This window comes from Centroberyx gerrardi, chromosome 8 (assembly GCF_048128805.1).
Source record: "Centroberyx gerrardi isolate f3 chromosome 8, fCenGer3.hap1.cur.20231027, whole genome shotgun sequence".
Classification (NCBI taxonomy): domain Eukaryota; kingdom Metazoa; phylum Chordata; class Actinopteri; order Beryciformes; family Berycidae; genus Centroberyx; species Centroberyx gerrardi.
In genome coordinates this window covers 14,118,316-14,144,134 of record NC_136004.1, presented here as the reverse complement: position 1 = coordinate 14,144,134, position 25,819 = coordinate 14,118,316, and the positions used below count along the sequence as shown (strand labels likewise).

General features: G+C 45.2%; 1 protein-coding gene across 1 annotated transcript in view; it reads right to left on the bottom strand.

Annotated features, from left to right (window-relative positions):
* The window catches only part of arb2a (ARB2 cotranscriptional regulator A), a 155,279-nt gene that overhangs the window by 58,032 nt on the left and 71,428 nt on the right, over nucleotides 1–25,819 (bottom strand). Inside the window, exon 8 of the mRNA XM_071927504.2 lies at nucleotides 24,157–24,276. Coding sequence (XP_071783605.1) covers nucleotides 24,157–24,276 — 120 coding nt within the window. The remainder of the gene's footprint in view (nucleotides 1–24,156; nucleotides 24,277–25,819) is intronic.

The following is a 25,819-nucleotide window of genomic DNA, read 5'->3' as shown; positions in this document are numbered from 1 at the left end:
TAAGGCACTAAGGACTCATATATCATCCTGCTGATAAGGCTTCCACTGGAGCGTCTTCACCAGGATGGAGGACTGAGAGGGAGGTGCTAATACCAGTAAAAAAAAAGAAAAAAAAAAGTGCACAACTACATAGACGAAAAAGAAGACACACGCAAGTACACATGTATGCACATATGCTCCCTGACACACACACACGCACATACACACACAAGTGCGCAGACACACACACACACACACACACACACACACACACACACACACCTCTCTGCTCTCCCTCCCCATCCACGCTTGGTTGAAAAGCTTTCCTCTGGCAGAACTGGGCCCGTGGGAGCAGCAAAGTCAACCTTTTAAAACTGGAGGTGTCAGTCAAGGTCCTGTTTTCTGGCGCTAGCCAAACGGGCCAGTCCCTGAGTATAGGGGCTGCTAGCAGAGGCCAGGAAACAGGAGACAGTGGACTGACTGCCCATGGAAAACGCTAAGCACATGACTTTAATGACCCAGTCAAAAACATCACCCAAGCCTGGGCAGAAAACTGTTCATTTTTCCATACATTTCCAGGGAGAGAGTGGACGTTTGACCCTGTATTTGCTCCTACAGTATGCCCTTTGAAAATATTTGCAAGTGCATTTTCTATTTATGATGGAAAACTTATGCATACTCCTACACAGGAAACTTTACATGGCAATGGTTCACTGGATATCACAGGGATATAAAAATTGTAATTAAACCATATTACAGTTGGTATCTATATCTGTTGCTGTAAACACTGCTGGTGGGCATTACGTCTGCGACCTGAGCGTGACGTGATGTGACCGCCACGGAGCCGGAACACACACGCGCCGCAGCTAGTGGACATTGGCCTTTAAATACTGGACTTAAATATTTTGACAGTGCCTGATTCGCTGACCCTAGCCTAGAACTCACAGTGCAGAAATAAGGAGGGAAAACAGATCAAGAAGATTAAAGTTTAAACTCTATCTCACAACACTAGTGATATCAATCACTCTTTCTGACAGCTCTCATTGCTGCAATGTCTACACATGTGGTTGGCTGTGGTAAGAGTTGGGGTAATAGGTTGACAAATAAGGACTCCAGGAGGGAGTGCTCTATCCAGCGTGGCCCTCGACCACAAAGAGTTTGACACCACTGGGTCCCATGTTTTGCAAGCCACACTGACAACAGTGGTTAGCTGCATGGTAAAAGCCAAGCAACCTCAGTTGAGGCAAGCATGTCTATATCTTCTGCTAGCTGGATGAAGCTTACTGTTAACCTACAAACCAGTTAGCGTCTCTAAGCCACCCGCTCCCAAGTGGGTGTAGATGTCAGCTATCTTATCCTTTGACTCATCATGTTACACTTTTTACACCATGTTAGCCTGTGAGTTAGCATTAGCCATCTTTATCCAGAATGTTAAACATGCTAATCCACTGTGTAACCGCAGACTGTAGCTTAACAAGGAAGCAGGCCAGCTGTTGTGATCAGTCTTGTACCGGACAGGGAGAAGGAAGAGGAACATGTGGAAATACTTGTTGCGCTAAACCAACACACAGATGTTGAGACATTTGCCGCCTCTCTGCTGGCCTTTCCTTTAACACTGGAGCATCTGGATATGCACAGGGTAGCTGAAAAGGTGCTGTTGTAGGTGGACATGGGGGGTTTGAGCGTAAAAAAAAAAAAAGTGGAAGAAAAAGAGGTAGAAAGGCAGGAGGCTAGGAGGTAGTTGAAGGGATATAAAAAATTTGTGAGAGGATGAATGAGGAGGGAAAACGAGACAGAGAGATAGACAAGCAGATGTGCACAAGAAAGGATACTTATGAATACTTTATTGATCCCCAAGCGAAAATTCTCTCTTCGCTTGCCCCCCTTCACAGGCAGATCAGAGCGCAGGGTCAGCTAGCAGGGATTCATTGTCTTGCTCAAGGAACCTTCAGCAGGGAGGACGCATGCCATCACAGGGGCTTGAACCCGGGTCTTTGGGTTGAAGGGCGGCCTCCCTTCTCACTACGCCACCCTGCTGCCCAATTCACATCGGATTTCATTTACTTGACCTATCTTACATGCCATTACTGGCTTATAAAGTCACATTCAGTTAAATCACCAAGACCATTTTATTGTATTTTGCTACATCATGCTTTAGTGTGCCACAAGAAATGACCTAGAAGAAATTCCTCAAGCCATTTCTGCAGCACGCCGCTTTATAACACAGCCTCCCCCGCTGTGCTGTGGATTTAATTTGACCGCAACTGTAGATCGCGTTCACATTCCCAAGCACCATGATAACAAAGCTGAGTCACTGGCCAATGGATGACGCAGACTGGACGTGATCGAGTTTGCCGTCTCTCCCACCGCCCCCCTGATGCATTCAAACTCTGGATGAACTATGAAATCCCTCTCTCTCTCTTTTCCCCTCTCTGTTTCTCCCTCATAAACCATTTCTTTTCTGATTTCTCTGCAGAGGCCCCAGTTGCTATAGAGACCTACAAACATCACAGATTTCTGACCCCCCGGCCAGCACAATTCTACTAAATCCAGCTTTTCACGAGCTCTATGAAATAGCCAACCCCCACGCATACTGAGCCACTCAACCACATGCACACGCACGCACACACACACACACTTTTCTCCAACCCTTGTATCTCCCCAACAGTCCCTGACCTCTCACATGGCCCACAGTAAAGTACAGTGTTTAGTGCTTTAAGCTGCTTCCTGCCACAAAGCCAGCTAATTGCTGGACGTTTTGTGGTGCACAATCTTATTTTCACCAATGACGTAGAATGTGATATGCCATGGGTGTGTATGTGTGTGTGTGTCTGTGTGTGTGTGGGAGAGGGGGGCTGTATATTAATCATGTTTATTTATCTGGACGAGGAGTTGAAATAAGCGACGAGACATCATTTAACAGCATGCTAAGCTAATCTCTGGTCGAGATAAATACTTCATTTCTCTCCTCTCCCCGTGACGCTCCCTCGCTCGCGACTGCTCCGCCGACGCTACATCTAAACACCGGCAATAATAAAGACAATTATTTAGGCCTTTGATAATTATGTGTCAAAGGCAGCGAAAGCCACTAGATAATTGGGTGAAAACTGAATGGTAATCCACAATGGAGATCCCCGGGGGGAGACAGGCAGACTCATCCCTAGAAAGAATGGGGAGGGAGGGAGGGAGAGAGAAAGAAAGAAAGAAAGAAAGAGAGAGAGAGATAGAGAGACAGGGAAAGACAGAAAGATGAGAGCTCTTTAAGGGGCCTCGCTCACCGCCGGATAGTCGACGTGAAAAGGCACAATTACCCATAGAGACACAGAGCGCGAAAAGAGAGGAGAAAAGAAGAGGGAAAGCGAGAATGAGAGTAATATGAGCGAGGACGAAAAAAGAGGACGGGAAGAAGAAGAGTGTTCGGAGAGAGAGAGCGAGCGAAGCCTGAGAAGAGGCCAAGGGGAAGGAGAGAGAGAAGCTCCCCGTGTCGGTGGGAGTCAGAGCCGGGGCTGTTTGCCACCCGGCGGAGGCCTGTAATGTGGCCGCGCCGCTGCCAACAGCCATGGATAATCTGGGACTACCCACTGAGCACTGAAGCGCTGCTTAAATATTTGATTGATTAACTGTCCTATTGCTGCCAGTGAGTGAGAGGAGTGCCTCGGCGCCGCCAGCACGCACACAGAAACAAACAAACACGAGCGCGCGTCCGCACCGGAAAACACGTAGCGTAAAGACGCGCTGACACATACACCCACAGAAGTCCGTACACGCCAACATTGGAACAGCCGCACGTGAATCCATACACAAACACACACATACACACACACACACACACACACACACAGACAGACACGCACGGACTGAAAGCATGTGTAGACTCCACAGAGACGGTGGCAATGGCTGGCAAACCAAACATAAAGCCTGACTGGTGTTGCGACAGTGTTTTTTTTTTTTTTTTTACATAAATCAATGAGCAGGGCTGAGGACAATAGAGCCATAGACAAACAGCGGTTGAGTTGATGATCGTTGGCTGGATTTGGCTTTGAATGGCGGGGGGAGTCGCCCGGACAGTCTGAGGACTGAGTCAGAGGAGGGTGTGTGGGCGTGCGCGTGCGTGCGTGCGTGTGTGTGTGTGTGTGTGTGTGTGTGCTATCGCTCTCGCGCCTATGTGTGTATGACTTAAGGTTGCTAACAATTGGTCCCAGGTCAGGGTGGGGTGGTGGAAGTGAAGGTGCAGGGCGTTCAGCCACTCTACCCCATCACACAGACACACACACTCATCCCTCTCCGTCCCTAGCTGTGAAAACACAGGCAGCTGGCCCCCCACGCTCCGACACCCTCCACAGGAAGAGACAACACCAGCGCTTCCCGTGGCTTTGAAGCGGCGGTCCCAGGTCCCCGGTCGGTCCCCAGCTTCCTTTGTCTTTAACCGCAGGAAGGAAGCCCTCACTAGCACGAGGCCACAGGGCCCTAGGGAGCAAGAGGGAGTGTGTGTGTGTGTATCTGTGAGTGTGCGTATCTTCCAGTGTGCTTGTTTGTGGGAGTGCGCAGAGGTTTGCTCGCTGAGGTCACATGCATTTACTCTCTGGGGTTTTTCCCTCTCCTGACTCTCCATTGAGTGAACTCTGGTCATGGTGAGGTTTAGAGAGGGAGGGAGGAGAGCAGGAGAAAACTGCAATAACTTCCTCCTCCATTTCCTCTTTCCTCTCATTGGCTGGCCGCCACATACATGATGGAGGGAAGGAGAGAGAGAGGGAGAGAGGAGAGGATGGTGGGCGGAGGGAGAGGGTGAGATTGAAAGGGTGAGGAGGGGGCATTGCTGGGCTGTGTGAGCGACAGCGCCGGACGCAGGGTTGTGGGGGGAGGTGGTGTGTGTGTGTGTGTGTTGGTAGTGGGGATTCTATGTGTGTATCTGCACACACACGCACACACACACACACATATACAGGCATGCACACACACACGTCAGTGGGGGCGGTGAGGAAAAGGAAGGCCAATAAATATTTACTGACACAGCAGAAGTGGAGAATGGTCGTCCACTGGTGGAAACAAAAGGCAGAGGATGAGGAGCGGCGTGCCAGGAAACCCGCCGGCCGCGGGCGCTGCGCCCCGCTTGTGCCCGCTTGGAAAACAAGAGGAAGAAGGGAAGGGAGGACTGAGGAGAGGGAGGGCAGGGAAGGATGGAATGGAGGGAGGGAGGGAGGGAAGGAGGGACGACAGGGTTGTGGGTTGGGAGCGCTCATAAACAATGGCAGCCTAGTGCGAGGAAACCGCTGTTGACTGAAAAGAATGGATTTGGTTTGTTCAAGAGTCAGTTGAGTGAGTGTATGTGTGTGTGACGGTGTGTGTTTATGCATTTATATAGGAAAAACTCTTTTTCTTTTATCACTTTTTCAAAACTATTTTGCTTAGTGAATCTCCCTTCTCAATTATCTACATAATCTGCAGTGGTATTCCACATTTATTGTTTTTTTTTTTCTCTTCCTGCTAGTGATATACAATTCCATACAATAATAATGAGTCCCTAAAAACAACTGAATTCCTATCGGTCTCCACTTGATTGACAACTCTCTTATTGCAGTGGCATTGCATTTAAATCATTTAGACTCAATAAGCCAGGCAGATACTCAAATATGTGTTAGCATTTTCATATTTACTACAACAGAATTCAATTAATTTCTAATTAACATCTGCACAGTGATAAGTGTTAATGATATCAACTCGCAACAGTTTGATCAATTTACATTGTTCCTGTCACTCTGAAAAGACTTTGGTAGTCCGTCACTTGAGCTACATCAACAATACCCTTAAGATGTTCACATTGAAGTGATATTGACACCATTAAGAAAGTAGATAAAGTTTAGTAACATTAGTAGTTTCAGATATTCGTATATTGTTTAGGGACAGCAATTAAAGAATTCCACCTAATGGTAATTTCTAATTAGGCAGCATTCCTTAACAAAGTGAAATTACAGAATGGTGACTAATTAAACTCTTGTGTTAATTAGAGTATGTCTTAGTTAAGAAAACCGGTACAAGGTACAGTGGGCAATGTCTTCATCACTCCCAATTCAACTGGCCACATTAATAGGTTTGGTCTACAGAGTGAAACGGGAAAGTTACTTTCACACACAACGGATACTGTCTAGGCCTCACCATCTCTTCCACTCGCCTCTTCCCTCCCTCACTTCTCTCTCTCTCTCGGAGTGCTTCTCTCTTGTCTTTCTCCCTGTCTCCCCACCCTGCGGCAATGCTGTAAAATAGAAACCTAACCTCAATATTTTCCCTCACAGTGCTGGGACTTGCTGGCCCATTAAATTCCCCTTCCCATGTGTCAGCTTGCACATTTCCACCATGAAATTTTCGTATAATTAAACTTTCTTAATGATTTATAAGCTATAATAATAGCCGTAAGTATTTCAGAGCAGGTTAAAGGGACAGCCTTTAAGTGCACGCCGGGGGATGACCCTGTTTTAACATAGTTTCGGATGGGTGACTCTCGGCTGGAGACGAGGATGGATAGGGCGAGGGAGCACGGGATTGAAGGAGGGAGGGAGCGAGCGAGAGGGCCCGACGAGGGTGGGAGGAGGAGGAGGCTGAGACCTTTGTGTCGTAACTCAGGGTGATACTGACATCGAGGAGAACCAAGGGCCCCCCGAACCCTGGCAGGGAATGGAGAGCTTACCACGGACAGACAGACAGAGAAAGACAGACAGACAGGCAGAGAGGCAGAGAGGCCAAGAGACTGGCAGACCGACAGACAGACAGAGAGAGAGAGAGACTGAACCTTGGCTGAGAGAGGAAAAGGTAGACACAGTTAGGCAGATACAGACAGTTAGAAAGACCAAGAGAGCCTTAACATTAGCTAACAGAGTAATTAGATAAACCACATAGTAAAGGCAACAGCAGACAGAAAGGCAGACAACAGAATAACATGGACACACAACATAAACTAAAAGGATAAACTAAAAGGATAAAAGGAATGTTAAATAGATATTATTAGGCACATAGTACTTTAAAAAGCCACATAATACACACTTAATCCTGGAGAATCAAGCAAATACTAATGAACAGTTAACAGACATTTACAAATCTGGAGCAATGGTGGAGTAGATCAGTGTGTTTTAGGAGGTGTACAAACAGTCTGTATGCGCGCAGACACAAGTACACACACACACACATACACACACACACACACACACACACACAGATGTTTGCTCTCTGCTGCCTCTCTGACGGCGAGGCTGATATGATTGCCACTTAGGAAATCAGTGTGTTTTCACACCACTCTCAGCTCTGCCAAAGCTAATGTGTTAAATATCCATCGGGTACTGCTGTCCATTTTTCAGACACACACACACACACACACACTCACACACACACGCACGCAGCCTTAGGGGCTGATAAACACTGATTCCTTGTACTAACTGAGCGCAAAGTTTGCATCCTAGCCAAATTTTCTAAATTGGGGTACAGTGAGAAAATCTCAATAAGCTATGATGTGGAATTTACCGTATTCTTCTAAAGTTGTGGTGGAGGTTTACGGACGGGTAAATCTTAACAAGCATGTAATTTTTTCACCCTTCTTGTTTAGCAGAAACCGCACATTTCCATTTTTTTTTCCTATTTGCCATTTTTTTCTACGTTCCATGCAAAGTTACTTTCATGGTCCACAAACCAGCACAAGAAGTTAAGCTAAGTGTTTTGAAAAGGTGGAGCTTGCTAATGGCAAAATCCACCAAGTATCTCAGAGGACTGTTTTTCACCTTAGCTGTGAATGGGGGAGGAGGAAGAGAAGGAGAATGAAACAAAAACAACAAATCTGGAGGCGCCTGCTGCTCCACACAGTACTGGCAAGTCAGGTGTGTGTGTGTGTGTGTGTGTGTGTGTGTGTGTGTGTGTGTCCCTTCAGGGCTGCAGTGGATTCTCAGGGGAGGCGTTTTGTTTAAACTTCCAGGGCCACTCGACCCATCTCCGAGTGAGACACCGCTCATGGACAGATGAAAAAAGAAAGTTAACACACAAAAAAAAAAAGAAAAGGGGAGGAGAGGAAAAAGACAGTGCTAATGAAAGTGACAAAGAGAGTGTTCCTCCCTTCAGTTATCAACCTCCACTCCTTCATATTCTCTCGTCTCCTGTGCCGTGGGGCAGGGGGGAAAGAGAGCCCCCCAAAAATAAAAAAAAACAGGCTCTGTGATCCCCCTGTACTCAAAGGAAGGAGAGAGTGAGGGAGGGAAAACTACAGAAGGCCAAGTGAAATTAATGGAAATATATAACAATCTGAAATTAACTTCTCATTGCCACCAGCTATGATTTAAAACAGCTTTTTAACAAGAGGGAGGATGAAACAGAAAAAAGAGAGGGAGAAGGGGTTGAGGCCGTATTACAAATTGGACAGTCTAGGGAAAGCTACAAGTTAATTTGCCCCATCATGTAAAAACTTTGCAGCACTCAAGGCACATCCACTTGAATTTTTATTCTTGTGCCCAAAGTAATCAAGACATAGACGAAAAGATGAAAAATATTACTAATGTAGAGTATAAGAGAATACAGAGCAATTCAATTAGCTGCTTATACAGGGAGGCTAAAACAAACAAACTTCTATCATGTGTTCATACTCAAGCTTTTCCTGTCTGACCAGATTCAATAACAAAAAAGTTTTCCCTTCCAGATTCAGATCCAATTTTAAATTCCATAAACAGTTCAAAGTTAAAAATTAAGATGCAAAGCCTCAAAGTTTTGCTGGAACAAAAGCAAACAACTTGTACAAACAAAGCAAGATCTAAATGAATGAAATACTAGACTCTGAGACAAAAAAGAAAAAAGAAAATTATGATTCATCAGTTTCTTGTATATTTATAATGTGCATTTAGAGTAAAATAATAATAGAGTTTTTAGTAATATAATAATAATAATAATAATAATAATAATAATAATAATAACAGTAATAACAATAATAAAACATTTCTGTATCGAAAGAAGTTGCTTAAAGCAAACACTCAAACTACATTTTGCTAATGAAATATAGAAAATCTTAACTGCCTGGAGTAATTTACTCATGTTAAGTTATTCTATACTAAACTTATATATTATATTAAAATAAAACACCTAACCACTGAAACCAATATACTTTCAAATGCACAATAAAATCACAACAGCTACACCCTTAATGAATTAGATGTTAAACTCACAAAAAGTAGTACTTGATGTACTTTTCAAGTGATACTGTTGATTAAAAACAAACCCTATATTAAGAGTAGGGTGAAGAAAACACACACACACACACACACACTCACACACACGCGTACACACACACACACAATCCGAAGTATATTATTAATCTTATAAAAAAAGCAATTAAATCAAAGTGGTATAGAGCCTGAAGCTATGAGGACTGTCAATTCTGCTGGAAATGCCACAGAAGATTACAGTTGGGTTTGTGGATTCCATGAACCCTTTTTTTGATTAGGGAGTCAATTATTTCTCATTACTGAAGATGCTATTTCGGAAAAAGACCTTGTCAGTCAATCATGCAAAAAGTCCTCGAAAAGCGTGAATAAACCATTAAAGAGAGAGGCGGGTGGAGGGGGGAGAAAACAGCGCACTGACCCTTTTTCCCCCCCAAACTCCTACTTGTAGTCAAATTACCTTTTTAACTATTACACCTCTGTCAGGTCTTTGTCAGCGTATGGTAATTAGGGCCTTCAGTGGAGGACATTTGAAAAGAAAACAGTATATTTATTAGTTTATCTCCGAGGAAGGCATTTACCCAGAGCTGAAGGTAAGTTTGAATGTGGTGATTATCTTGTCATTTTCGGGCTGTTTGTCTAAGAGTGTGCATGTGTGTGCCGCTAGGTGTTTGGGTGTGTGTGTGCGTGCATGTCAGTGTGCGTGCGCGCGGGTGTGTATGACTCCTTCCCTGTTTTATGCTATTGTGTGTGTGTGTATGTGCATGAATGTACACGCATCCCTATATATATTTATATATATATATATATATATATGTGTGTGTGTGTGTGTGTGTGTGTGTGTTTGTGTACTTTAACTCCTTTCAGCACAGTGATAGGCGAGCACAGCAGATTTCTCCCGTCCTCTTTGTTCTGTGTTGGGTTTGACACCTCTAAACAATAGCAGCGCTTCACTTCGCCCAGCCCCAACCCACCACCAACCACACACTGCATGGACGGGAGCTGCCAATTAGCACTATCAAACACCCCTCATCAGCTGTCTGCTTACCAAAAAAAAAAAAAAAAAAAATGAAGAAGAAAAAAAAAAATAAACACAACAAATCAATAATTCACTGAGTTTCGTTCAAAAACAATCACATTCATCGAGGGACTGGAGGACACGTGCGGGAAGGGAGCATCATCACTAATTGTATCGTATGGACAGTGTGTGTGTGTGTGTGTGAACGATGCACAGAAAACAGCTAGGATACGGCTGGTTTGACCACATGAGGTGGGGCTTCTCTGGCAATCACCCAGCAGAGTGGAAACAAAGGTCTGCGCTCTCCCTGTCTCTCCCGCTCCGGTGTCTGGGACTGATCCTTATTTTGGGGCCGGCTCTGTCTCGACCCGACCCGCACCTGGCCAAGGTCCCCGGTCTACAGCGCTAGCCTTTTGGATAAACAGGCCTGTCTCTCTTTTTCCTTTCTCTTTTTCTCATAAACACTCAAACTACCCCTGCTCTCTCTTGGAGTTTGCCTGCCTCTCTCTCTCTCTCTAATGCCACGGTGGGGTGAGCCGTGTTTGGCGGCAACCGGGCAGGCAGACGTCGGGGTGCGACCCGGGGGACGGAGGGGAGAGAGACGCAGAGAGGGGGGGGGGGGGGGGGGGGGGGGCTGCCTGTCATGGAAAGAGGGCCTCGGAGGGCCGGAGGTGAGCAGAGGTGTCTGGGAGATGACTGTCGCTGCTCTCGGTGGTCCGAGCCCTTTTCATTAACCCGCACCCCTGGGTTCACCCAACAGAACGGGGGGAGCGGACGGGTGCGGAGCGCTAGCCCTAGTGACCACTAGAGACCCGCAGTCTGCCCGCCCGCCCGCCCGTCTGTCTGAATGCAGATCGGTGACATCCATAACAGACAAGGGACTGCTTTTTAACAAAATGCAAACACACACAGGAGCACACAGAGGCACACAGATTCAGACAAAACACACACATGCACACGCAAACACAAACACACATACATCCAGGCCTGCTAAGGGAGAGAGGGGTAACAAAGGACAGGCAGTGCCCCCTAGTGTTTTCATCAAAGAGAAATCAGACCAAATCAACTAACCATCACCCCAAGCAAAGCACACACACACACATACCAAAAAAAAATAGATACAGCAAGGGAGCCAGGGAGAAGAGAGAGAGAGAGGGGGATATAGCGAGAGGTGAAGAGGTTGGATTCATGGGGGATGTGGCATCGCATGTGAAAGGCAGGGGGGAGGGGAGAGAGTGAGAGGGGGCCGAGGGGGGGCAAGAATCTGGGAGAAGAAGAGAGAGAGAGAGAGAGAGAGAGAGGGATGGAGGGAATGATGGAAGGAGGGAAGGGAGCAGGTATGGGGGATGGTGATGCAATCGTGGATCGTAGCTGGTGTTGGGGGGGGGGGGGCGAGGGGGGGGGGGTTAAAAGATGTCTGACACGGCCAAGATGTTTTTAATGTTCGAGGCCGAGAGAGAGAGAGAGAGAGAGAGAGAAGCAGGCAGGCCATGCATGAAAGCGGATGTCAGAGGAGTCCAGAGGAATCGTTGAGTGTGAAGCCATCTAATAGGAAAGCCGAATATATATAAGACAGGGACACTCACACACACACACACACACACGCACAGAATTACTGAAGCCACCCGATGTGGCCTGGTAACTGATTTGAACATGAACCACAAACTAATGAGTGACATGACGGGGAGAGAGAAATGAAAACCTAGCTTACTGGAACACATAAAAGTCCAAGCCTGTAGGATAGAAATGCACACTCATGCTTGAAGACAGACGCATTTGTACACAAACATGCACACAAGGTAACACTTTCATCCAGTTAATAAAAAAAAAATGTGTGTCTGTGTATGTGTGTGTGTGTTTATTTTACTCGGACAGTGCACCCAGCCTCATATTCCCACCATGAAACAAGGCCCGCACTTCAGTGAGTTCCGCATTCAGCTCCGAGCCAGCTACGACATCAAAGGCTGCTCCACGCCAGGAGTCTCCCGCTCTCTCTCTCCTTCTCCCTTCCTCTCTCTCCCTTCCCTTCGCTCTTTCATAACCTCCATCGTATTTCACAGCACATAAAGCCTTAAAATGGCACATAAAACAGTTCATCTCTTTTCAGTGTCAGCTTTCCAGGCTTAAAAAATTAAATATGTTTTACCGCAGGTACATAACTAAAACACACCCCTGGAAAAAAGCTGCCATAAAGGATTCCAGCTAGGCTTTCTATAGGTATTGGAGGCTATAGAGTTGGGTATACATCAGCTGAATAGCCAATATGGGGTAGTGCAAGCCTAAAGTGCAGAAAATATGAAGTGACTGAGAAACTGTGGTATTGCCTCTTTTTCCTGAGCTACCTCAGGCTTCTATAATGCCTTTCCTGTTTAAACATTGGAGATATGTGCATGAAATAAACCACACAGTCTGCAGGTGACGCATTGACACTGAGAAATTCTTTACAAACACACTAGGAGAATGCTGTGACCCTGGTGCTGAGGGTTTCGAGTAGGCAAGGCAAAAACACCATAGAATACCAACTCTGCATTCAATGAACTTTAAAAGCAGTGAAAGACAGAAAGCAGAGAGTGAAGGAGGCGGGCGCGGATAGAGATGCACAGTTTTGAAGGGAAAAGGGAAAACGGGAGAGAGAAGATGAGAGAAACAGAGGCTGAGGAGGCAGAGAGGGTTTAAACCTCAACCCCAGAGTCACCGAGTTCACTGACATTTGCACCGGGATCCGCCTAGCTGTTCCTCACAGCCTTTCAAAAGCGCCACTTTCCCTCCTTTCAGTTCCTAAGACTTATTCTTCCCTCTACATTTGGCATAGAATGAACCATTCACAGTGTTGAGGGCAGGGAAAAACACAAAAAGACAGAAAACCAAGCGGGATTGAATGTGTCGAGTGATGCCTGCGTGACGATTCGCAACTCCATATGTCCTCACGAAGCTTCTCTTATATTGTATGCGTTCTTATGACAGAATTAACAAGGGGGGAGGGGGAAAAAATGACATTTGACAAGCGGTTCATTTGAGCTGTCAACGTGTCATCTTCACCGCATTCAAACCTGACGGCGGCCGCTTGTATTCCCTCTCTGCTGAAGGTGACCGAGGTCGTACCCAGCCGACGCACCCTGACACAGCAGGTGAACGCATGGAGAAACGACGGTGGGAACAGCGAGCGGGGAAGACAGATTGGTGGGAATGAAAGGCAAGTTAGAGCAAAAGGAAAGAAGGGAGAAAAAATTAGATATTCACCATTTGCAAAAAAAAACAACAAAAAAAAAAGTGACATCTCTTGCTTAGACAGCACAAAATGGAAACAAATTACAGCACTTTTTAAAGGATAGAAAGCAACTTAAGTCCTTGGTTAAGAAAACGATAACCCTTTTACAGACTGAATCCTTTATATATTTAGTTTTTAGTTCATTGAATGATGAACTTTGGGTGACGATAGAGTGTGAGAAGAGACAAAAGATGGTAGGAAAATAAGAAAGGTTGGTCTTGGACGGAGGAGGTTGTTGAAAAAGGCATAACATATAAAAAAACAGTGTGAAGGAGACAGAAAGAAGTGAGGGCAGTCTCACGTGAAGGATCAGGGTGAGAGAGACAGCAAGAAAGAAAGAAGTAGGGAGGCCGATGTGAAGTTGAGGTGAAGAGAGGGTGATAAAAAAGAAAGCGAGTGAATCTGAAGCGAGGGAGACGGGTATAGAAAAGGTGAAAGAGCATATATATATATACGGGGGGGGTGATCGAAAAAGAAAAAAAAAAGAAGACAACAAGAGGAGGACGGTTTGCAGATAACGACAGAAGGGGTAAGAGTGAGGGGGAGAAAGATAGAGAGGAGACAGTGGGAGGGTGATCGAAGAACCTAAGACGAGGGGTGAGAGACAAAGAGAAAGAGAAAACGAAAAAGTGTAACGGGGGGTTGATCTGAAATTTAAAATAGAGAGAGAGCGAAAGAGAGAATGAGCGAGTGAAGGAGAGGAGGTTCGGTCTTAAATTAAGAAGGAAGGAGAGCGACAATGAACGAGAGGGAGCGAGGAGAGAGAGAGAGAGAGAAATGGACAGCAGCACCCAATGGGTATTAAAAAGTGAAAGAAAGAGAGAGCGAGAGAGAGAGAAAGAGAGAGAAAGAGAGGTCTGAAGCAGAGGAGAGGGGTGAGAGGGAGACTTTGCCTCTGAGGCGAGGAGGCGAGCGGGAACGAGGGAGAGAGACAAAGCGGCAGACCGGTCTCACACAGCAGAACAAAGAGAAGAGGTGCAGCATGGGAGTCTGAGCCCCGCACCGCCACTGACGCCATGCTGGATAAACAACCGCACACAACGGCAACATGCGCACACATACACACACACACAAACACGTAAGCCTTTACAGTCAAAGGCAGGAGCGGTATATCCACCTCTTTATTTTTACATGAAGCCTAATTACTATTGAAATTTATAGGATGGCGAGTTCGCAGTTTTCCCACCTTCTTTCAATAGCATACTATGTAAACTGCACATATGCAAGAACATGCAAAAACTAATGCAGTGACACCTATGTTCAGGCACCTATGCACATCATATAGATTCTTACTATACCAGATACATATATGATCTATGTCAGTCTGTCAAAAAACAGAAAAAAACAAAACAGACGGCCAAAACAGCATTGAAAACAGCATAAAAGTGCAGAGACAGTGCTAAATGTCTATTTGCTCCAACACGGGAATAAAAAAAACCCCCAAACAAACAGAAAAAAAGGCAAGATATTTGGTATCAGATGACAGAGAGCAGGGCTAACCAAACCCTTAGCTCGGTAAATCAAGCTGGCATCCTCTCTGACCCACCGAATAGGCAGGGAGAGGGAAGACAGTCGGAATAGCTACGAGGCAACGAGCAAGGGAGGAAAAAAAAAAAACTCAAGCGAAAGCCAGAGCAGGGAGAGGAGAACTCTCTCTCCAGCACATTGTTACAAGGCCAGGGTTGAAATAGAGGGTGAGGAGGAAGAGGAGGGGAGGAGGGCCGCTGTTCGATTTTAGCTGCAAGCTGATGATACTCCTGTATTCAGGTATGAGCGGAGGAGATGCTAGTTGCTGTGTACGTCTGTGTGTTTGTGTGTGTGTGTGTGTGTACGCGTAAATGTTGTTGTGTGCATTTCATTGTACGTCGGATTATGTGCATATATGCATGTGTTTACTCCTGTAAAAGCGGTGCATATCATCGCATCACATTTGCTTACTTAGGCAGCCAGCTCAAGGAGACGCGCGGCGAAGGGAGCGCAGAGACAGAGGTGGCAGGGTGAAATAGGTATTTTACCTCTCTCAGCTTAAGTGTCAAAAAAGAAAGGAAAAGTGTGAAACATTATTAAGATATTGGCTGTAAAGTTTCCCTCTACCCCCCCTCTCACCCCTATTTCCCCCTCTCTCTTGCTCTCTCTTTCTTCTTCCTCTCCTCCCTCTCTCTCTCTCTCTCTCTCTCTCTCTTCCTCCGGCAGGTCTGATATGCCGGCGCTGCAGCTGAACTCTGGGTAGCACTGTCTCCGGGAAAAAACAAAGTGATCAATGTGAGAAGGCACGGGGCGCTCATGGACAGGCCAATCAATGGTGGAAAGAACCTTGCCCAGGGCCTTATGCAAATGGAAGCACGTCCCGTAACCTCGGGAGCGAACATGCGCACTAGATCAATGGGACGAGGGTAGAACCTTACAGCAAGATCAGCCTCAGCCAGTAAATATGTAATGATGAATCCCTCAAGATTTAACTGAACTCAAATGAACTTAAACTAGCTCGGCTTCCTATATCACAAGGCGGCAAAAAAGAGCGGGAGAGGGTGTGTGTGGGGTTGCGGGGTGGGTGGGTAGGGGAAGAGAGATTTAAAAAAAAAAAAAAAAAAAAAAAAAAAAAGAGCCTTTGCACGATTATGCGTTGAGGATGGATGGATTTTTCACTTCCTTTTCACCAGGGAAGGAAAAAAAAGAGGAGGACAAAAAGGTGAGAGGAGAGTTATGAATAGTCACCTCAACAATACTTGTTTGAGATGTAATGATTTTCAATTACGTCGCCATGGCAACGTCTGTGTGTTTTGAGGGACGAAGGAGGAGTGTGGGTAACAGTGGCAACCCGGTGAAAGCTTGTTGAACCCTTCAAAACCAGGGATGGACAGAGCAAGGATTGGATAAGGAAACTACTACTGCCATTTACTCATGTTCTAAATATATTGGAATTTGAAATTGGTAGCAATCGAAAGGTATCACAGACCAAAAGAGTCCACTAAACAGGTTGTGTAAGAGGTAATCACGGAGATGATAAATAGATGTTATTACAGAAACAACTTGTCTCTCAGTAAGCAGAAAATTATATCAACTTACTGAACAAGTGGGCATGAAGAAAAAAGTCCACGCTAACTACTTGCTGCCAGAGAGAGAGAGAGAGAGAGAGAGAGAGAGAGAGAGAGGGAGAGAGAGAGAGAGAGAGAGAGAGAGAGACTCCTGTACTGACGATGGAAACCAGCCTATCCTGAAGAGTAGCGCCCTGCTTTGTGTCATGGCCGGAGGTGCGAGCGACAGTTCCATGTCTGCCTCTGGGCCGCTTAGCACACCGTAGGAGAGGTCGATCAGAACAGAAAACAGAAACCCCCAAGATTTCAAATATTGTGAAAAAGGAAGTGATGCATTGAGATGCCCTTGGTTGTTTTATGTCTCAGCTAACCTTTAGAACCCTGGACCACTTAAAAGGAACACTGAAGTTAAGGAAACAAGCAATTGAAAAGAAGAAGAAAAAAGTATTGAAATGTATGGTTGCTTTACCTAGCCTATGCTTTTGCAGTGCTCCTCAAGAAAAGTTCAGGTTGGTGAATCACTTCCCTTCAGTTAACCCACGCTGCCCAGATACAGAACAGCCTGACTGCAGAGGTAGATATGCATAAAATGCACATAAACCAACAACATTCAGTTCATGTCCTGAGAGCTTGATTGCCCAGCAACAGCAAAACAATAAAACAAAATCAAATTAATAATGATGGTAATCAGAAAATGCACCAAACAGCAAAAATGTCAGAATCTCTTACAGCAAATCAATTTTGCTCAGATGTTGAAGGAATAGCAAAGGAGAGAGAGAGAAAAAAAGTATTTTCAAAAAAACCCTCCCCAACACTGCGAATGTAATCTAGAAACCAAAGATGCTCCTGAAACACAGAGAGAGACACCAACAAAGGTGAGAATAATGGCGACGTATTGAAGGGAATACTTCACAAAGCCTATTGTGCGAGTATCCTTTTCAGGCAGCAAACCCGCTGTAATTTGGTCTGCGTCATCTGCCTCTAGTCACAATGCAGCACTACAGCTTTGAAATGGATGGCAAATGAAGGCCATTTGTACATAATCACAGCAGATAGAAGAATTCGGCGGCCCTACAATGCGTTGTTGAGGTGGAGAGAAAGACCTTGGTCTATCTTTGTGACAGCCAGCGCGGCTAAGGTTTGGGGAGGGAGGTCTTTTTTTCCAGAAACAAGCAAATCAATTCAAATCAAATCAGCTTGCTAGCCGTGACATTTAAACAGTTCAATTTACATCCTTATGTTAAGAGGAGAGCTGTTCTCTAAGATGCCTATTCATTCACAAAGAAATTAGACGTCTATATTTCAGCCGCTTAATAGAGCAAATACGCTGTGGCCGTACTGAGGAAGAAACACTGTCTTTTCATGGTGTACAAAGGGCTAGGCATTGTCTGTCATTACGAGCGGAGCACAAAAACACGGAGAGGGATAATATACATAATATAGACAGCACTGGAAAACAGGACTTTGCATGATATGCATGCATTAGCACATACACGCACATGCAAGTGCGCACGAACACACGCACAGACACAGACACAGACACACACACACGCACACACACTCTTTCTCAGTGGTGATGGTGTATGTGCTGGGGGCTGCTGTCCTGCTGTGCAGGCTGGCAGGCACTTTTGTCATGGTGGTCCTTTTGTTTCACATCAAACAAAACGCCACAGCTTTGCATACGGCTCCACTAATTTCTGCTAGTGTGCCCCGGCCATTTATCATCGCCTCTCACCCTCTCCTCCTCTCCTCCCCTAACGTGGCTCTGATAGCTGCTCTCCACCAAGCTGTTCTGCTCGGGACGATACAGGCTTCTCCAGGCTACTGCTGACACACACGTGCGTGCGTATAGAAGCGCGCGTGCACACACACACTGAGACACTCAGGCAAACACACAAATACAGTATGTGTGCACACATACGCAGGCACTGACAGACACGCACGCATGTCAGCGCAGACAGACGTACACGCACAAAAATGCACTACTACTGCATCGCTTGCAGCCCGCCAGCTATGGAGAACCTTGAGATAAAAACAAACCTTCTCTTCATCCCCTCCAGAAGCAATAGACAGACTAGCACTCAGAGTTTCACAGGCGGCCGAGGCGTGCATACAACATTAGACGAGGGGCTTTTCAGAGCCTGCGTATGGACGTCTTCAGAGCTGGGATGATTTTGTCAACAAATTGAAGTGATTTTCGCTTGCGTGGTGATGAACTCAGGTGAAGGTTGTGCAGGCCTTTGAAGAGTATTTCAGAGAACGGTATAAACCAATAACTTAGTTTGACACAGTTTAAAACCATTGAAGCGCTGGAGTTCACAAGAAACATTACATCGGTGAAGTTCAACACAAAAAAAAAAAAGTACAGTGACACTGGAGGATACTGGCAATACTGTATGCAGTTTCGCAGCACGAGCGCAGTTATGAATTTGTACGTCTGAGCTTTAACACAGACATAAGTGCCAACTGTGTACGTGTCTGAAACACCAGATACAAGTACTGCAAGTCTCAGAAAAAAAAAAAAAAAAGTATGACATTGCGAAGGTACACTACAACAACAGGAATGAGGAAAAATGTTGTGCTTTTTTGTCCAAGGGTAGATATATCACTTCATACATTTTATCCTGCAGTTTGACTTGACATCCATGTACATATTTGTGATTTCCCAGGGGCACGCCGTAGGAGAAAGCAGGGTGAAGACTGGCAGAGTGTTTGCACAGCGCCATGTGTTCAGAGGGCTGTTACCATGCCAGTCATGGAGCTGTACAGACCACTGCCAGGCCCAGAGTCCTGCACAGAGGGCAGAGCTGGCACCGCCACTGCCCTCAGGGTCACCAGGGCTGGGAGAGAGAGGGGGGGGTTGGGGGGGGGGTTGGGGGGGGGGGGGGGGGGGGGGGGGGGGGGGGGGCGAGGAGGATGAAGGAAATGAGGACAAGAAGGAGGGCATGGAGAAGGGTGGATTTTTGGGGTGGGGGGTGGGTGGGGGGGGGTATCGTGGGGAGAGGTGCAGGTGCAAGGATAGCAGCGGTGCTGAAAGAGAGACATGAAGGAATGAGGAAGACAGATGAGAAGAAAGTAAAAAGAAAAGTTTTGATTGCACAGAGAAATGGTGATGAGCTTGTTTGGAGCACTCTCTGGGGGTAACTAACTATGAAACCTCAAAGAGCCACACAAAATATAAATATAACTGTAACTTTAACTTTGTTGTTCATCTGATTAGGCACAAACAATATGTATGGCAAAGTTGCCACCAAAAAGGTATATTTGTCTGTCACAAAACAAGTTCACAGCAGACAGAAATATGCTTACTGTTCTTTTTGCATCTTCCAATGCCATAAAACATCAAAACTTCTAATTTAGTGTAAGGATGCCATATCACGGCAGGGAAATCAAATCACTTTCTCATCTCCGACCCATGAAAAACGAACTTCTCCAACTCAGACTGATTCACCCAACAATGTATCGTCTTTCTCATCCTCCACACGCTGGTATAGCAATGAAGTCCACAGGGAGAGACAAAATCCTCCATATCTCCATATCTATCTCTCTCACCTCAAGCATCTCTTCCCACATCTGACACCCAGCCACAACACACACACACATACACACACACACACACACACACACGTGCAACCAAGAAAGACAGAGAACTGGCTATATTCATTATAGATCGCAGCAGATGGCACTGTACAAAAATGATATTCTGCAAGCATGTACGTATGTGGCGTGTGCGCAGAGGAGACTTAAATCTGTAATCGTGTTTTTGAGGCCGTTGTGGCGGCTGGCTGGTTGTCTGGTTGGCACCCACACATTTGCGTACTGGGAGACAGATGCATTCTTACATAAGACCTTATATAATGCTGCCCTGTCCTATCCAATAAGAGCGCTCCTTTTTCACTCGGAGAGCGGGAAGGTTAGCGCGGGTTAGACAACCCCCCTCACCACCACCAGCACCACCACCACTTCCACTTCCACCTCCACCACCTCCCCCCTCACCCCTGGCAACGGAGGAAGATGAAAAGACAGGCAGAGCAGAGGGAGCGATGGAGGCAGGGCCTTCTTTCTGTATCTTTCTCTCCCCTCGGTCCCTTCCTCTCTCTCTCTCTCTCTCTGGTTCGTTCTGGGGTGAGATTTTGTCCTCAGGTGAAGAGGGGATAATGTAGACCTGGAGAGGACCTAAAGGAGCATGGCCAGTGTGTGTGTGTGTATGTGTGTGTGTGTGTGCGCGCGCGGGTCTATGTGGAAGAGAGAGAGAGAGAGAGAGAGAGAGAGAGAGAGAGAGAGAGAGAAGCAGGCAGGCCATGCATGAAAGCGGATGTCAAAGGAGTCCAGATACTGCAAGAGAGAAAGACAGAGAAAAAGAGAACTGGCAAAAAACAGTGAACTGAGATGGATGGATTGTGTGATGGCTAAAGAATGATATAGAGAGGGGAAAAGGGGGGGAAAGGTAGGGCAAAGAGAGCGAGCGAGCACCCTCCTCCCTGGAGCACAAGCCTCCCTCTCTCATTCAAAGGCAGTTAGCTACTCTTTGATGTATCTATAATTAGTCAGTACACACTGTGAAGTGTTTTAAAAGAAATCAAATTGCAATGAAACACTTGAGCGCTCCAAACAGGGGCTAACATGCTCCGGAGCAAGGGGAGCGAGGGGGAGAAATTAATGGCGGGCCTTTTTTGATGTGCTTGATCAGAAATGTATTTATTAACTGCAAAGGGGAGTAGTAATTAACCCGCAGACAGCTTGTTTTCTCTGGGTCTGCTCATGTGTCAAACGGTTCATCTCGCAAGGCTCCACTCTCCACTCGCTTGGTCATGCGCACACACCTCCCATCCCTTCCCGCTGGACCACTTTCTCCTCAATTAAGTGGACCGTGTGTGTGTGTGTGCGTGCGAGCGTGTGTGTGCGTGCACGCGCATGTGTAAGCGAGTGCAAACACACAGAAATATCAAGTAAGAAATGTATACTGGTTGCTTTAAATCCCCATGTGTATATTTATGTATTACTCCTGTAAAAGTGCATGGCTGTGAGTGGAGAGAAGTTTGAGTGTGTTTGGATAAAAAGCCAAACAGCCTGCAGTGGAGCACGGGATATGAACAATGCCCCTAAACAAAATCTATAGTGCGAGAGAAACTAGAGATTCTCCTCAAAATTGCTGTGATTGATTGGAATAAGGCTACAGCTTCTTTCTCTAGACGAAGTTGCTAAGGGGTACAGGTGGGCGATAGAGGGCAGGTAATGAAAACTGTGCATGCATGTGTGTGTTCATGTCAGTGTCAGTGTGTGTATATATATGTATGTTCAGGAGGCTGTAAAAGGTGAGGGCGTTTCGACAGTGATAGACAACGGAATGTGGGATGGCCTCGAGGGAAACCTGACAGTGACATATTCCAACACCCTGTCACTTAAAGCGAACACAAGCATCTCTGAAGTCTCTGTTTTGATGTTATCTTCCCCATACCGCATCTGCAATATGCTATGTATTTATATATGCACATACATGAGTGTTTTTAAGAGGGTTTCGTGTGACAAGGACATCACATAAAAGAAAGCTGTTAGAACCTTGTTGAGGCCTTTATAGAGAGAGCGAGAGAGAGAGAGAGAGAGAGAGAGAGAGAGAGAGAGAGAGAGAGAGAGAGAGAGAGAGAGAGTGCGAGACAGAAACTGACTGAAGGAAACATAGAGAGACAGAGAGATACAAATAGAGAGAATAGCTAGTCTTCGTCACACAGGGAGAAAGCCCAGGAGATTGTGAGGCTGTCACGGACAAAACACTGCATGAATATTTAGCAGCCAAATTAAAATTACAAAATACTAAACAAAAAAAGAGTAGGTGAAGGAAAAAGAAAGAAAATAAAATATTCCTGAAATCACCAGTGGGACAAGTGCCCACCTTTAATCCCCCACTAGCCGTATCCTCACTCTCCCGCCTCCCTCCTCCTCCCCTTCTTAAGAAAAGAGGAGAGATATGTCCTAAATAATATGGGTTGTGGTGAGTCTAGCAGTAAATCCTTCAGATCAAGAAACCAGCAGACTGGCACTGTTACCCAGCTGTCAGATCATAGAAAGACGTGCAAGCACATCTAGCACAGTGTGTTAGCTAACATGGCTTAATACAGTACAGTCCTATGCAGTGGCAGTATTTTAAATGCTAACACAGCTAGCACAATTTGTTAGCAGCAAACCTAGCATGGTATATTGCTTCCTTCAAGTGCTCCTCGTCAGTTAAGTGTTTCGGAAGTCGCAAATATGACTCATCATGCATTCAAGAGTTTTTAGTCAGCAATAACAAAATAGATCCTGTAACATAAGTAGATTTTTGGTGGCTGTTTTATTTTTGAAATCTAGCTGTACAGAGCTACTGTGTGCTGCAGCAAGATGATAAGATGTGCATTACGCATGCAATCAATATTTGAATTAATTTCTCAGCTAACAGTTGTTACAATAATACTGATTATTTACACAGCATGCCAAACAATATCATAAAAATTGTTACTTCATCAGTACTACAGAAAATCCCAACTTTCCCAGTCGTATTTACCACTTTGTTAGGTCGTTCATGTGTGTTCATCAATTGTGTCAACTCACAATTGATATTTCTGACAGCAAATGCCTAAACAACGATGAGTAGACTATGTGATAACACTGCTAGCATGGCACCTTAGCCTTCCTTTCCTAATATAGGTCTACAAAATGACATTAGTTTGGATGCTATATGACAACTAAAGTGATATAGTACATGAGTATGCCAATTGTAGCCTAGCATGTTTAGCATGCACATGTACGTTAAATTGGATGCTAACACAAGTAGCATAGTGCCTTAGCAGGCTAGCAGGGTGCAAACTTCAACTTCCCCATCATCTTTACACCATGAGTTCAGAATGCTACATTGGCTCAACACGAATAACTCAACAAGATGGTATCGGCTACACGAGCACTGCAGCTTTACTCTTATGTAACTCAAATCATTAAAACACAATTACAGATGAGAAAGAGACGGTCAATAATATACTGTGATGCAGAAGCCCACTAGAACATGATGGTAAACCAAAGACTAGAAAATAGAGAATAAACCTCTGAAGCCGTCACATAACCTGCAAAAGGCACACTGTAGACCCATTTACCATGACAGTATAGTTAAAAAGGCAAGAGGCTGGCCAAACTTTTCTTTTCACCCTCCCCTGTGCACCATTAATTCCTTCAAATCCACCTCCCTCCCACCGTCTTTCGACCTATCCCGTCCCTCTCTTAAGGCTTGGGGATCTGCATGCTCTGCAGCATGGTTTAACAGTACCACTGTTGTTGTTTTTGCCATCCCTAGTTTTTTTTTAACCATCCCTCTTTTTCTCCTGTTCTTGATGTGCAGAGGAGGTGGATAGTGCCCAAGGACAAGGATGAACCAGATTGTTTACAGAAGCAGCACTTTCTCAAAGAAACTAAATGCTATTTATTTTTAATCGTTCCACCATGTTTCACACAGTATCACTCCGCTGTTTGTCTCCCTGAGGTGACCAGCGCTAGAAATCTCTGTGTTAGAATATGTACTTTTTCTCACATTAATATGTTTGTGTGTATGCATGGGTGTTAATATGTAGCTTTGCACACATGAAACTGTATGTGTCTTTGTGTGTCTGTGGGAGGTAGGGAGGACAAGTGGAAAACTAAAACACTCACCAGCTCAACGAAAGACAGCCCTCCATAGCTGTGGGCCATGATGAAGACATTCTTGGCTGCGGCTTTGGACACAAAGTGGTCCCACACGTACAGCACGTGTTCCTCGGGGGAACCATTTTCCTGCAACATAAAAAAAGAGACTCTGATGTTATATCCATAACAAAAAGATTGATAGAAACTTCATAGGCTCAAATGCTGTCAACAAACTCTGAAAAGGACAGTTATGCAAGATATTGAGGGACGACAATCCAGCCGAAGAGAGAGAAACATCAATAAATAGAGTTATCAAACTCTTAGAAATTTAAAGTTACAGCATCAAAAGGTGCACCCCAGGGCCAGCCAAAAAGAGAGAGGTGTAAAAGAGTAAAAAAAGAAAAAGAAAAGTGGTGGTGGCCAGGGGTGGTTTCTATAAAGAGCCACACTTCAGTAGATCAATAAGTCTTGCATATTGCAAATGCCCTAAATGTAAAACTCAATAGGCTGGGTGACGTAACGTTTAAATCTTAATTTGTACCCCGTTCCCAGATCGATGGCCCATCTATACGCCAGTAGAGGCATAATGGGAAGACACAAGGGGAAGGTCAGAGGAAAAAACAACAGAGAGGAGACCTACACACGCATACACAAAACACACACACGGGCACATTTCTGCATCCATGCATACACTCACAAATGAATACACATATCTCTCACTCACCTGCATGCACACACATGCGCGCACACACACACAAACACACACACACACGCGCACACACACACACAAAAACAGAAGACATGTTTAATTAACCAGAGATGTACACGCTTACCCTGGGCTGGAAAGAACAATAGTAAAAGTACAGGCGAGAATAGGGCATCCGTTAATGAACTTGTGACATTGATTCCAGACTTTGATTTCCTATCAAACTGTCTGGTTCACAATAGAAATCAACAATGCATTCCCACATGAGGTTACACTATGCAGGGAGCCTTGTCGACTAGAAACACCTGTATCCCTAGATCACTAGACCACACCATATTTATGATAACACCACGCTGGATGCAAACATGCATATATTCAGACGCGCATACACACACACACACACAAAACTTAATTAGCATACAGATGTATACAAAAAAGAATATCTTGAGATAAACAAACAGACAGCCTATAGAGGATGGAACCTCATCTGTTAATTGAGTGTCAAACTGTTCCGTCTGAAAACAAATAATTAGTGATATGAGTTAAAGGACAGAGGAGGTGTCTTAAGAGACTATCCTGTTAATTTCCATAAATGTGTTTGCTTTTTACAAAGTAACACAGTATGATACCACAGTGAGATAATTACTTCAACATGTCCTTTCCTAAAGGTGGTAATTGAGAAGACGGTGTAAAATGCACACATTATAAAGAACAGGGTACAAACTTTACTTTTGGAGGAAAGTGAGGTGGCTTGTGATTTGATGAAGTGTTTTCACTTGTGTGTGTGTGTGTGTGTGTGTGTGTGTGTATCTGGGTTTGTGTGCGAGTGTGTGTGCGCATGTACTATTTGATGATGTGCTGATGTGTGTTTTTGTTACTGTGTTTGTCTAGAGGTAAATTAACCTGTCAGAGTGTTTGTGTTTACTGCTAGATTAGCATGAGGGGGTTGTAGTGTCAGCACCCACCTCTATCCACAGAGTGTGA